The sequence below is a fragment of the Pteropus alecto genome, unplaced genomic scaffold (assembly GCF_000325575.1).
Source record: "Pteropus alecto unplaced genomic scaffold, ASM32557v1 scaffold35, whole genome shotgun sequence".
Classification (NCBI taxonomy): Eukaryota; Metazoa; Chordata; class Mammalia; order Chiroptera; family Pteropodidae; genus Pteropus; species Pteropus alecto.
The window spans coordinates 7,031,604-7,044,746 of NW_006437828.1; the positions used below are offsets into that span (position 1 = coordinate 7,031,604).

The 13,143-nt window shown below is 48.5% G+C and overlaps 1 protein-coding gene across 1 annotated transcript; it reads left to right on the plus strand.

Annotated features, from left to right (window-relative positions):
* Nucleotides 1–43: 43 nt before the first annotated feature.
* Nucleotides 44–11,465, plus strand: RGCC (regulator of cell cycle). Its single transcript, XM_006914980.3, has 4 exons — nucleotides 44–389; nucleotides 7,824–7,931; nucleotides 9,717–9,779; nucleotides 11,069–11,465. Exons 1-4 carry the CDS (start codon nucleotides 131–133, stop codon nucleotides 11,074–11,076), a joined length of 438 nt encoding a protein of 145 aa, XP_006915042.1. The 5' UTR covers nucleotides 44–130; the 3' UTR covers nucleotides 11,077–11,465.
* Nucleotides 11,466–13,143: the final 1,678 nt, after the last annotated feature.

The following is a 13,143-nucleotide window of genomic DNA, read 5'->3' on the forward strand; positions in this document are numbered from 1 at the left end:
CGGAGGCTCCGCGTCCTGGTCTGAAGTGGGCTCGGTAACAGCCCACGCTCCGGGGGGTCGGGGGTTAGGGTCCCCAAAGGGAAGCAGCCGGCCGCGACCACGTGGCTGTCACTTGGCCAGCGCGCGGCCAATGTTAGCTGTGCTCAGGGGTGGTGGCAGCCCCTCCGGGACCCGTCGCCTGAGCCCACGGCCCGTGTCCCCAGCCCCAGCTTTGGACTCGGCGGCCCCCGGGGACCTGACGGACGCGCTGAGCGAGTTCGACGCGGTGCTGGCCGACTTCGCGTCGCCTTTCCGCCAGCGCCACTTCCACTACGAGGAGCACCTGGAGCGCATGAAGCGGCGGAGCAGCGCCAGCGTCAGCGACAGCAGCGGCCTCAGCGACTCGGAGAGTAAGTGCGGCCGCACCCGGGGAGGGGACCGCAGCCCTGGGGACTCCCAGGACCCGGCGCTCCGAGGAGCACAGGCGTGGGGAACGCGGTCAGCTGCACTGTAGTGGCTGCGTGTAGAGTCGGATGGGGTCGCTTCATGAACTGTATGAACGTCTAACCAACGTACTGTATACTGGAAACTAATAATAAAATAAAATGCAAAAAAAAAAAAAAGACCCTAAAGCTTATCGCCCCCTCTAGGACACTGGGAGAGTTGCCTCCAGCGAGGTAGGCTTGTCGGGGCAAGACCCTAGGGCGGCATATTCTTGGGAAGGCTCCTGAGGGATAAGCGGGTCCACCTGCCGCCTGCAGGTGTCACGTGGCAGGAGCGTGTAAGCTGCTTGCTCTGGCTCAGCCAGACGACTCCTGGGACCTAAGCCACAGTCCCCTCTCCTCCCCTCCCCTCCTCTCCTCTCCCCTCTCAGCAATGCCTTTTCAGAGGATATGGAGCAAGTGCCACAGGAATGGGGGTGGGAGGGAACATGGTGGGGGGGGCACAATACCGAAATATTTGTGAAACCAGGAACGGTTTCATAAGCTGCTGTTCTTGGGATTTTTGAAATAACTTCTTGCACTTTCGTTTGGCCCTGAGCTCCCAGACTTGCCACTCCATCGCAGAGGGCTTTTAAAGAACCCTGGCACTGCTGTCAAGTGTTTTAGCAAGAGTCTCTCTCCCTTCCCGCAGGCCATCAGGGGGCAGACTGGCTTCCACTCCCCACTCAGGCCGGACGGGGAGCCAGAGAGCAGATTGGCCACAGGGATGTTGACTTCCAAGGTCTCTCCCTCCTGTACTATCTCAGAAGAGAGACAGCTTTTTTCCCAGGAACTCAAATGCCCTGTAAGGATTATGGATATATCTGTTTAGGTGTCAAACAGCAAATCTGGTGACTTTTCAGTATTACATGATTGTTGGTTTTCAAATCGTGGATTGCTTGTTATATTCCCAAGTGAATTTGAAATAATTCTGGGTTACTCTTGAGGCTTCACTCCCTAGGTGGGTTACAAGCAGGAACATTGCTCCCTTTGCTGCCCTTGACACTGGAGGTAAAAACAATGGCTTTTCCCTGTGATGTCTTTTTTTGAAATCTGAAGCTCTTCCTTGCCACACCGCAAAGATTCAGTCCCTAGACTTAAACATTGGCCGTCTTCCTGAAAAGGGGTAAAGGACACTTGCCACCCTGTGTAGGGTCTGAGTCAGAAACCTGAATTCCGGCTCGGCTATTTTGGGCAGCGCTGCCCAAGGGTTAGATCTAATTGCAGCTTTAAGGTGAAAGGGAATGGAATACCGTGCTGTTAATTTTCCGTTTTGTATTTTTGGATTTTGTTGCTAATGGCCAGACGGCTTATTTTCAATTTCAAAGGGAAGTCTAAAAATTTTTGAACTTTTGTCTCAATATCTGTGGCCAAATTGAAGTCTGTCTTCTGCTAGGGCATAGAGCAAGTGATTCATCAAGGGCAGATTCTCTCCCCCATGGGAAAGAAAGCTGGCACCGCCTGTCCAATGCTGCTCTATTGCAAAGAGCAGTTCCTTTCTGAACCACAGCCGCATTTGGCTAGACTCCTGTCCCAGCTGGCCCATTCATGGGTGACCGCACCTCCCTCTGGACAGCGTTTCAGATCTGGGGGCTGTTCTCAGGGGGCTCACAGCAAAGACACGCGAGACACATTCTTAATGGTTCTGGGGAGATACTTGGAAAATAGTCTGGAGTTTTTCTTAGGAGATGTGTGTGTGTTTTGCTTTCTGCTTTTGTTGTCAACCGTTTAACCTTGAGTTTGGTGGTTAGAGAAGTCATGCAGGGGTGTAAAGCAGGCTCCGACGACATTAGCCTTTTCTATAAACGAGTAGTTTGTCCTCCGCAGACTGATTAGAAATAGTCTTGGCAGAAGCAGTGTGTAGCTAAATAGTAATTTCTTAAGGAAGGGTAATATGTGTATCTTAATTGCTGCCAAGGATTGAACACAAACATTTGTTATACTCATCTGTCTGTTTAATGCTTCTCTGTGGCAGAGAATGTTTGCAAAAGGTCGATCCTACTGAATTTAGTCCACTAAAAGGGAGACACACCAGGATAATGAAAATAAGAGCAGGTCACTTTTGCCAAGCCCATGCTGCGATTACCAAGATTATTTATTTGCTCTTACTGTGAGTGATCTCTTTGCTGTGCTTTAAATGTGTTCCCTCACACGGTCCCTGCCACAGTCCTATAAGGTAGGCACCATTGTCTCCATTTTCCTGATAGATGAGCAGAACCACACGGGCTCTCTTTAAACCCTTGCTACGTCACCAGGGACGGTTGGCTGGAATGGGAACTAGGTCCCCAGGAATAGACTTGAAGTCCCATTGGACCCAGATCAATGGTGGTTGTTTGAAGGAGTCTCTTCAAGACGGTGGTCGTCTGGGCAGGTAGGGGGAGCCCGGGCTGAGCTCTGCCAGGGCCTTGGGCCATGAGTGGGCCTCAGCTTCTCTAGCTGTAAAATTGAAAGGATGCTATTTAATAGTGCAGTTAGAAACAGCCTTAAGCTCATGATTGGAAGAAAATATTCACTCTGTTTAATGTTTTTGAGGAACCGTCTAAATACATATACCATGCTATATCACACAGATCGGGTACATTTGAGCCAGCATCTTGCATGAAAATGAAACACGAAATTCTAAACCAAGGTTCCCTTGGTTTTCACTTAACTTTTATAGCTGTATTGCTCTGAAGATGTACCCACTGCATTCCTGTGTTTTGAAGAACCCTTCCCTTTTTCACTAAAAAAAAAACAAAAAAACCATAGGTTACTTGCATCTAAAGGAGAAAAATAGACATTTCTTCTTCCGCCCAAAGATACAAGTTACCTGGGTAGGAGAGAAGAACGGATATTTCATAAGGAAATACTCCTTCCTGTCCCCACTTTCAGTGAGTCCTCCTGAGCCATGAAGGGGACCAGAATAACGATGGCAAGATGACTTCTCCTTCAAGTGTGGTGGTCGAAGGCTTGTTCCCTTCTGCTACTGGGGTTCTGACAGGTGATCGCAGGCACGGAGAGGGGGTGGCTTTAACTGCAGCAGTAAAAGGGCAGTGTGCTTCCAACTTGATCCTCAGAAGTGCTTCTGGACTGGTAAACAAGCATCTTTGGTTCGAACTTATTTTTAAAAATATATTGTTGTCTCTCAGTATTTCCAAAACTGTAAATGCACATGATGACTTCTCAAATGTGTATCAAATCTGAAGTCTACTGTGTTTGCCAGGGCTTAGATATCGTAGGGCTATTTTGAGGGATGAGGAACTAGCTTCTTTAGCATGGGCAAGACCTAGAATGTCTGTATATCTTTGCCTGGCCTATTCCGGCTTGGCCCTGGGACAGGGGACCTTATGGACCCTGAGTGCCAGCATGACAGGTAGCATATCGGCTGATCTGGCACGGGAGCCCCTGAGACCAGAACTTGACCTCGTTCGAGCTTCAGAGTATGAGGACTTAGGCGCCCCCAGGTTGCCGGGATGCTGTGGTAGAAATTCCAGGTGGCTGACAGGTCTCAGTCTGGCCACGTGGAGAGGTGTCTAGAGGGGCCCGGTGGATTTAGAGGGAGGCTGGTAGGACAGCGGTGAAACCGAGGAAGGGCCTCTTTCTCATCCCGTCCTGCTTTCGGCAAGGCTGTGGGACGTTAGGTGTTGAGAAGGAGATGCGCCCCTCCCGCCTTCCCCCGGCAAAGGGGAACCAGGTCCAAGCTTCTCTTTCTCAGTTAATTACTATAGTTTGCCTGCTTCAACGTGTGGGATTGTTCTATATTTGCAGACGCTCTGGGCAAGGTTCTCTGCCTGTGGTTGTACTTCCCTCTGGACGTGCATGTCGCTGCTAACCCTCAATTGGCGCCCTCCCCGCCCCCAAACTAAAAAGGCACGTCTGCCTTTTAACCAGGCCTCTGTTTTGCAGCCGAGTTTCGCAAGCTCTGTTGGTGCTCTCAAGTTGGACGTCTGTGTATTTAATCAGAGGCTTACGTTGCCTCTGATGGTGTCTTAGAGATCCCGGTCCCCGAATTTGAGGTTCTTGGCTTCAGAGCTCTAAGTCGACTTGCCAAGACGTTTCCAATGGGGCTTCGAGTTGCTCGTGAGATGGGCTTCAGAGCTGGTTGAAGTAGACGTGAGGCCTTAAAATATCTACTCTTGCCACCTGCCAAGACTCCCGAGGTCACTGTTACGTGTCTCTCGAGCCCCTATTAATAATAACAGCGCCTGATATTGGGGCGGGGTGGTAATACATTAATATGCTATCAGCCAGGGACACATTGCTGTCATTTTCTCAGACTAACTGGCTGTTATTTTGCAAGGAATAGAGTTCCAGGGGAGTGAAAAGAACAGGAAGTCAGGCTTCGCTTTGCTTACCTTTTAATTCACCACGTCTCTCGTGAGATCCTGGTCACTGCGCTGCTTGAGCAAAGTCTGTGGAATGAAATTTTATTTGATAAAGGGCAAGGAGAGGTCTGGGGCTTGGGGTGCCTCTTTGTCAGTGGCTCGTTCTTAAAAGGTTTGTTCTAGGTGCCTCTGTGGATACTTCTCTTAAGAAATTCAGCTACTATCTGAAGAGGAGGAAGGCTGGGCCCAGAACTTTGCTTCTTACTCTCTGTGGTGACCCTTGCCCTGCTGGGCACTCCATCCTCCATTCTGCCAGGAACTTTAGAATAAAATTATGAAAATCATAGGTGTCAGACACGGAGTGCCTAAGTTATTATTCTCCTAAGGCTCAGAGGTGAAGTGACTTGCACAGGGTCACACAGCTTTCACATGGCCCCTTATCCCACACATCTTTATGGTGGCAGCTTCCGCTGGGCCCAGAGTACCTCTGGGGCTCTTGAGGTTGTCCTTGTCATCTTTTCCATGAATGATACGTGCAGAATATAACCCCGGGGTGGGACCAAACTGTGAGCAGATTCGGTTTGAGGATGCTCGGGGTTCATTTCCTTTTGATGGTTCAATGTTTTGGAGCCTGGAGTCAAGTCCGGCCCAGACTGTACACAGAAACTCACAGAAAGAGGTGTCAAGGTGTCGCGAGGAGCCGGAATGTGAGCGAGTGTGTGTGTGTGTGTGTGTGTGTGTCCCCCTCCCAACAGTGAGTGTACGTGGACGCACCATCGCGAGAGAGTTGGCGTAGGGTAGAGATGGAGGCCAAGTCAGGGTGAGGGCCTGTGCTGCAGGGTGGGGTGCAGTAGGCGTGGAGAAACTGGCTCTCCAAGGCCACTTGCTCCTGGGAGATAGAGACCAGAGGTGTGCCCACTGAGACCTGGGCCAACGAATCTCTGGGCCAGATACAGGGCTGATGCTCTTGGGTGTGCTTCAGAGCCAGAGATAATGTGCCAAAGGCCTTGTTCTCCTTCCTTCTAGCTCAGGAATCTGGGCATGAGGCCTGGCTCCCGGGGTGCTCTGTGGTTTTCCTGCCTCTAAGTCTTACCTCATCTTTCCCCCACAAATTGGTGGCAATCCTCCTGCCTGTTGCGTGGTGACAAATGGTAACGCTCTGCTGTCTAGGGGAAAAGGCTTTCCCTTGAGAAGACCCAGATGGCTCTAGAGGTGGGCTCAGCTGACAAGGCAAGCAGAGGGAATGTCCCAAGTCACGTTCCATTGAATACAAGCGTCCTGAGAAATATTTACAGGGGTGCCACAGAAAAAGTGTCCCATGGCCATGTAAACTTGGGCTGTAGGGCTAAAGTGGTTTCTTCATCACAAACTTCTCAGGGACGTTAAAGCAGGATCACACAGTAGAGGTGCTCAGTGTTTTCCGGATTTAGTCGATCCCACACTGCTTCTTTTCAAAGGACCAGTATTCCGAGGAGCGTATTTGGGGAGAAACGTGAGAGGTTCAGCGTTTTGGATCAGTAGGTGTTCAGCGTCAAAGTCCTGAAAAATGACGTGGTCCTTTTAGGTGACCTTGGCTGGACCTTCGAAGGAAGAAAACATTGTGAGGGTTGGGCGTGTGTGGAAAAGTGGACAGGTTGGGTGGACAGGTAGGCCACGAAGACGAGATGGCTCTGGGGCCACCTGGCAGAGGAGGGTGGGAAGAAAAGGAGCCAGGTGAGGTGCCTGAGGGCTTGTAACACCTTTTTGGGATGAAGATCAATTTTCTTGGGACCAAAAACTTCTTTTGATTCTGAAATCCCTTTTGATTCTGGGCATATTTTTTGTAACTTAGTCCTGTTCAGTTTGAGTTAAGGGGACCAGAGAAGGATGTTTTTGCCTCTTCCTGAGCTGGAGGTAATTGGATTCAGGGAGCGATTCTCCAGCAGGAGTGGGGCCTGGCCAGGCCACCCTGATTCAGCTGCCCTCTTTCACCTGACAAGCCTTTCCCGAGCTCATCTCTGTGACAACTGTGGCTGGCTTTGTGTTTTGTTTTAACCAGGAAGACTGTTCCCTTGTGACCTCAGCGGCCACATCCTGCTTCCGTTGCCTGCTCTGCCTCGGAGCCCTCTGAGTTGGTGCGGCTCAGCCAGCAGGTCCTTTCCGTGACACAGGCACATGGCTGGGGCGGCTGGGGGTTGGTTGCCCCCCCACTCCCGCCCCCGGCCCCCCCGCTGGCCCGCCTCTTGACGAGACTTAGAGAAACAGAATCTCAGTACTTCAGAGCTGGAGGTGACTTTAAGCTTATTTAGACCACCTTCCCATTTTATTGATGGGCGAGCTGAGGCCCAGAGATACTGTCTTGCTCGAGAGTACCCAAATACTGGGTAGCTGAGCTGCTTCCCTCAAGCTCCCATGCAGTCCTGCCTCTGGTACCTTGCCTTGCTGTTGGTGTGCTCTGTGAGGGGATGACAATAGAGAGAGCCATGAAATCGCTTGGTCCGTCTGAAATAGACAAGCCCCAGGAGAAGAAACCTTCATCTCTGACCCTCTAGCTCATCCTCCGAGGGCAAGCTCTCAGGAAAACTGACGAAGATGCTTGAACAGGCAGGGAGGGTTATTAAGTCATAAGATCTCACCTGTGTTTGTCTTGTAGGGGCTTCAGAGGGCAAAAAAGACATTTCTTAGGCAAGAGGATTTCTCATGTCTAAGTTCCCAAGCCACCCCCACCCCATCAGCCAAGCGCTGGCTTGGCCGTCGGTCAGCCCTGGGCGGTGGGCTCCTGGGTGCTGCAGAGGAGGAGGGTCTGCTGGTGGTGACCCCGTCACACCCGCCTTTTTCAGGGAGCAAGGGCCTTTGGTGTGTGTGCCCGACCGGAGACACACACTCACACACACTCACGGGCACACTCTCCTGCCTAAATCATTTTGGGGCGTAAATATAAAATCTGGATGTCAACTTTTTTTTTTTTTAAACTTTATAGATTTATACCTTTTGCTCCTTTCGGAGACCAACTGTTAGTTATCAACAGACTATGGACTGAAAACCATTCCTCACGAGTTAACGTTTTCTTTGCTGAAAGGTGCGGACTCGCTGTCCAGGGACAGCTTCAGCTTCAGTGATGAAAAACTGAATTCTCCAACAGCTGCCCCCTCGGCTCTGCCGACCGGGCCTGTCACTCCGCGGAAAGGTGAGTCCATCAGTTGGGCCGGAGCTTTTTTGCTGCCTTAGTCTCTCCTTCCTGGCCTCTGCTCTATTTCCCCATCGGCCCTCAGCAATCTTTCCCAAATGCGCAGAGCAGATAGGTAAGACCAATCTCTTAGCACAGTCCCGTGGGAAGTGGGATTTCTCAGGATTTTGATCAGTGTGAGAATGACATCAGAACATTGGGGTGGGGGGACAGGAAACTAAATTCACAGGGACAAAGACAGCTCGTGGGCTCTGGGCTCTGCTTTCTCTCCTCTGGCACTGTGGTCGGCCCTGTGCCAGATGACAGGGCCCTCTCTCCAAGACCGGCTGGTTCTAGAATGTAAAACTCAGCAGTCAGGCTTTGCAGAAAGCTGGATTCTTTTTAACGCGTTAACTCTTTAACCAATGCTTGCAGATGACCGATTTAGCGATTAAATGGGGTCGTCATTATGAGACAAGCAGCGATCGAACATGATTCGAAATAGCAGCCCCAGCCCATCCCTACTATGATATTAACCGACCTAAAATGTTTTTAAAGATGCGTAAGCAGTTTCTCATCTTTTGGAACTAGAAAGTGTCTCCAGCTAGAGAGCTGAATGTTCTTATTATTGTAAACAAGGGCCCTTTTGAAAACAAAAGGTTTTTTTTTTTCCTTAAGAAACATACTTGCTGAAAATAGTTGCAGACTGTAAAAATGGAACATAGTTAAAAAAGAAATATGAAGAGTCATTCACTTTTCTCTCTCTGGCACTAAGACAGAATTTCCCTCGCTTTCAAAAGAGACCTTTTAAAATTCTCCTCCCAACATAGCAATGTAAGCAGCCACTGGGGACTCTGCCATTGTCCCTCTGTAACGGGCCCGTTGAATTCAGAGAGACAGAGCAGTCCAGAAAGAGGCTTAAAACATGCCCAGATCTGCTACCTGATCCTCAGAGGTAGGCATTAAGGGGAAGAGGCTCTAGCTGGCAAGTTGACTTTAAACACTAAGAACAATGAGCCATTTGTAGCCAGCAGGGGTTCATTTATACAAATATCCAGTAGTGCCTTTCAGAGAAGGCACAAATGATGAGTTCTACAGAAAAAAAGTAAGATATACCCAGGATGCAGAAGGAACAAAATCAGGATAAGGACACGTTAGTTACCTCGTGATGTCGCTTAGAGGGACTGAGAGGAGCCTCAGGTCACCTCCCTGCACCACTTTGACAAGGACCAGTGGCTCCTGTTCATTTCATACCGGGGGACTCTGAGGGCCGAAGGATCGTGCTGAGGTGACAGCACTAACAAGAAAAGGTCAGGGAGAAGTGGGGCAGGAATGACAGGAGCTGGGTGTCCACGCGCAGGGCCGCGGGGCCACACCTCAAATCCCACAGTCAGAAAACCGAAACTGTTAGTCTTACTGCCTTGTCCCTCACACCCCGCTCCCTCCTCCCCAGACCTGTAAGGCTCCGAAGGGAGATTCTAGGTTGCTGGGGTGGGTGTAGGAGGGGTGGGGGGTGGGGGGGTGGGAGTGGTGAGGGTGGGATTTGGGGGTGGGGGGTGGGGGGCAATGACAAACTGAAAAAAAAACAAGAAAGAAACACTTAGGCCGATCTTCAGAATGAGTGTTGGAGTCGACCGTAAGTAAACGTCGGAGCAGACGCTTAGGGTTGGCACAAGATCCTTTTCACTAACATCTCTGAGACAGAGAGATGCAAAGCGGTCACACAATTCTGGAAAAACGTGGGAGTAGTCAGCTGTCTTTGACATGGGGAGATTGAACTCCGACTCTTGTTTTTTTTTTTTTCAGCCAAACTAGGAGACACGAAAGAGCTCGAGGATTTTATTGCTGATCTGGACAGAACCTTAGCAAGTGAGTACATGCCCGGTATCAAAAAAAAAAAAGCAAACAGAAAACTAACCAACACCTCTGATAAAGTGCTGTAATGTTTACCAACTTGTCCGGGGGCAGGAAATTACATCCTAATGTCTCTTTAGGTTCCCGAGCAGGACCCTAGTGGCTCAGAAGGAAATTCCGAGGATAAGCTTGCTTTAAAGTAGACCGCGTGCCTTCCCAAACGGGGGAGCAGGCCGCTAGCAAACAACGGGGTTTCGTCTGAGAAGTGGAGAGGAAGGGGGCGCAGTGAGGCCGGAGCTGGGCCACCCCGATGTCCTGCCAGGCCTTTCGCAGAAGTGGGCTGGGGGACCACGCGAGCTTAGAGCTGACACGCCGGAGGGTTCCATCCCATGGGCTGGGGACGTTTTCCCAGGTTGGATCCGAGGGGCTTGGTGAGGTCCTACTTCTCTAGGGTTGGGTCCCCAAAGAGAAAATTGTCTTGGGGACACCTTGCTACCAAAGACCCACGCCAGGTACAGAAAGACCTAGATTACATAAGCGAGACCTTCTCTCCCATTTGGCTATCACACTAATGACACCTGGTTTTGTGTGACTGGACATGTTAGGAGCTGGAGATAATCTGATCGTAATTGCATTGGGGGTGGGGGTCTGGCAGAAGGGACCCTGAGACTCAGTCTACACGCTCTGTTTCACGAGGACAGGGTTGCAGGGGTAGGAAGGACTGGCTAGAGCTTCCGAGGTAACAGTTTCAGCAGCCCTGCTCTTGGGGGGCCTGGTTCAGTCACAGAGCGGGCGTGGAGAACTTGGCCCTGACCCCTTATATTTTGAGTGACAGAGTTGATTTAGTTGATGTTCCATAGTATTTTATGCTGTCCTCTGCTAAATAGCTGGGTAAAACCTGAAAAATTGGATCCAAAGCCGGTGATTGAAAAAAAAGAAGAAAAAGCAACTGTTATTATCACTGTTTCAGACAAACTTCAGTGTTCGGGGGAGTCCTCGTGTGTCCTCTCCCTGAGGGTCTGATTGCCCACTTTCTTACTTGCCGCTCCATCCCACATCAGAAGACCCAAGCCTGTTTTGACAGATTGTTGCAATCACCACACAATTGCTATTAGACCCATATAACAAGCCTGTCTACTTCATGCAAAGTGCAGCTGGTTGCCCTGTCACTCCAGTTAATCAGATAGACGTTCGTTATGTGGGTAACTTTGTTGCTTTGATGCCTGTCTGAGACGGTGTGATCCGGCTAAGCACAAGGATTGTAAACTTTTGCGAGTGGATAACCTTATCTATCCTATTTACAGGTATGTAAAAAAGAAAAAGGGAGGTTCTGGGTCCTTTCATCCTAAAAGAGAAGCGGCAGAAAGCTCGAGGACCTGGTAAAATCAGCTACAGAATCTGCTGCCCCAGGAGATAGAGATGAGCCCTCACCTACCAGCAGGCTGTTCTCAGACTCGTCCTCAAGCCAGCACGGGCTCATCTCTGGGCAATTTCGACAGTGAAACTGACTTCGTTCACCTGCTTGCAGCACATTAGAACAGACCACCCGTGCTAATATGGTATTTTCACTTCCAATCCAGCTTTCCTGTAATTTAAAGTGCTTTTATAAAAATATTTGTAATTAATTATATATAGTTGGAAACAGTGATATGCTTTTCCCATTATAATATATTTTTGTATGCAAATAAAATTTGAACTGGAGTCTGTCTGCGTTTTGTAAGTTTCCTTTATCCCCCCTCTATTTCAACATATTTCCGACTTTTTCCGCGCCTCGACTTCTATCAAGGACTTTGGTTGTCGCCAAATTGTACTAGAAAATAGGATGGTCAACTTAAAGTGAACCTGAACTTCGAAGCTTGTTTGGCGCTCTAGGCAGAAACGGTCACCCGTGGTTGATGGGAAATTTTGACGTGAGGACTGTGGTTTTGATGGAAGTTGGGTTTCTCTTCTATCTCTGTTCTCCTCGTATTTTTAGCACCGTTTTACGTGCCAAAGGTTCTTCCCTTCGATTAAGGGAAAGACCAGTTTTACCCCAAATCTAGGACTTACATAGGAGGGAAACTTGAGGCAGCTGGAAGACTTGAAAATGATGGTGCTCTTATGAGATCCGTGTACTAGGACGGTCTAGTCGCATTGGCCTTGATGCTAATGTTCGGGCAGCTTCAGTGGAGCTGGGGGGTCCAGGTGCAAGGTCTTCCGCAGGGTGGGCTTTGCGGGTAAAAGCTAACGCCCACCCCCAACCCCCACCTGCCTTTCGTGGAGGATGGAGAGAGGCATAAAAACAGGAATGTTCATCATTTTCTTCTATGACTTTCTACTTAAAACTTCGAAGATAACCAGGCACTAATTTGATAATCAGATCAAGTTATTTAAAAATTCTAATTTTCATGTTCTTATAGCGCACAAATTTATTTTATTTTTATTTTTTCTTAATCCTAATAACTTATTTTTTCCAGCTTTATTAAGATGTAATTGACATATAGCATTGCGTAAGTTTGTTTATTTATTTACTTTTTATTATGGAGACATTAACTAAATCCAGTAAGTTTCAGGTGTACAATTTAGCAGTAAAGCATATATATATTGCGTTGTGTATTCACCGCCCTTAGATTTCTTTCTGTCACCACATATTTGACCCCTTTTACCCCGTCTACCTCCCCGCTCCCCTCTGGTAACCACTAGTCTATTGTCCATGTCCATGAGTCTCTGTTTGTTTGTTCTGTTTGGTTTTTGCTTTTAGGTTTATATCCCACATTTAAGTGATAGCATGTGGTTTTCGACTTTTTCTATTTGGCTTATTTCGCTTAGCATGATTATCTCAAGGTCCATCCACGTTGTCTCAAATGGCAGTATTTCATCTCTTCTTATGGCTGAGTCATATTCCATTGTATCTATGTACCACAGCTTCTTTAGCCAATCACCTATTGTAGGACACTTCAGTTGCTTCCATGTCCTGGCCACCGTGAATAATGCTGCTGTGAACATCGGTGTGCAAATATCTTTTCAGATATGGATTTTCAAATCTTCGAGGTAAATACCCAGTAGAGGGATTGCTGGATCATATGGTAGATCAATTCTTAGTTTTTTGAGGAACCTCCATACTGTTTTCCATAGTGACTGTACCAATTTGCAGTCCCACCAGCAGTGTCTGAGGGTTCCTTTTTCTCCACATCCTCTCCAACTTTTGTTATTACTTAGGACACAAATTTAAAACATGACTATTTGTAATTTTATTTATATCTTTAAAAGCTAACTACTATATTTGATCTGATTTTTAGGACATTGGGAAACTAAACTACCTTTTACTTAAATTTTTCCTTTTCTCTAAGTTTCTGGGAAAACTTTTTGGGTTGAACCCAAATCTCCTTTTTATTTCTTT

Bases quoted from the DNA above. Each gene is read 5' to 3' on its own strand.
- RGCC (XM_006914980.3), top strand. From the start codon at position 131: ATGTTAGCTGTGCTCAGGGGTGGTGGCAGCCCCTCCGGGACCCGTCGC. The intron at 390-7,823 runs GTAAGTGCGGCC...CTTTGCTGAAAG, and splicing joins CGGCCTCAGCGACTCGGAGA to GTGCGGACTCGCTGTCCAGG. The intron at 7,932-9,716 runs GTGAGTCCATCA...TTTTTTTTTCAG, and splicing joins GCCTGTCACTCCGCGGAAAG to CCAAACTAGGAGACACGAAA.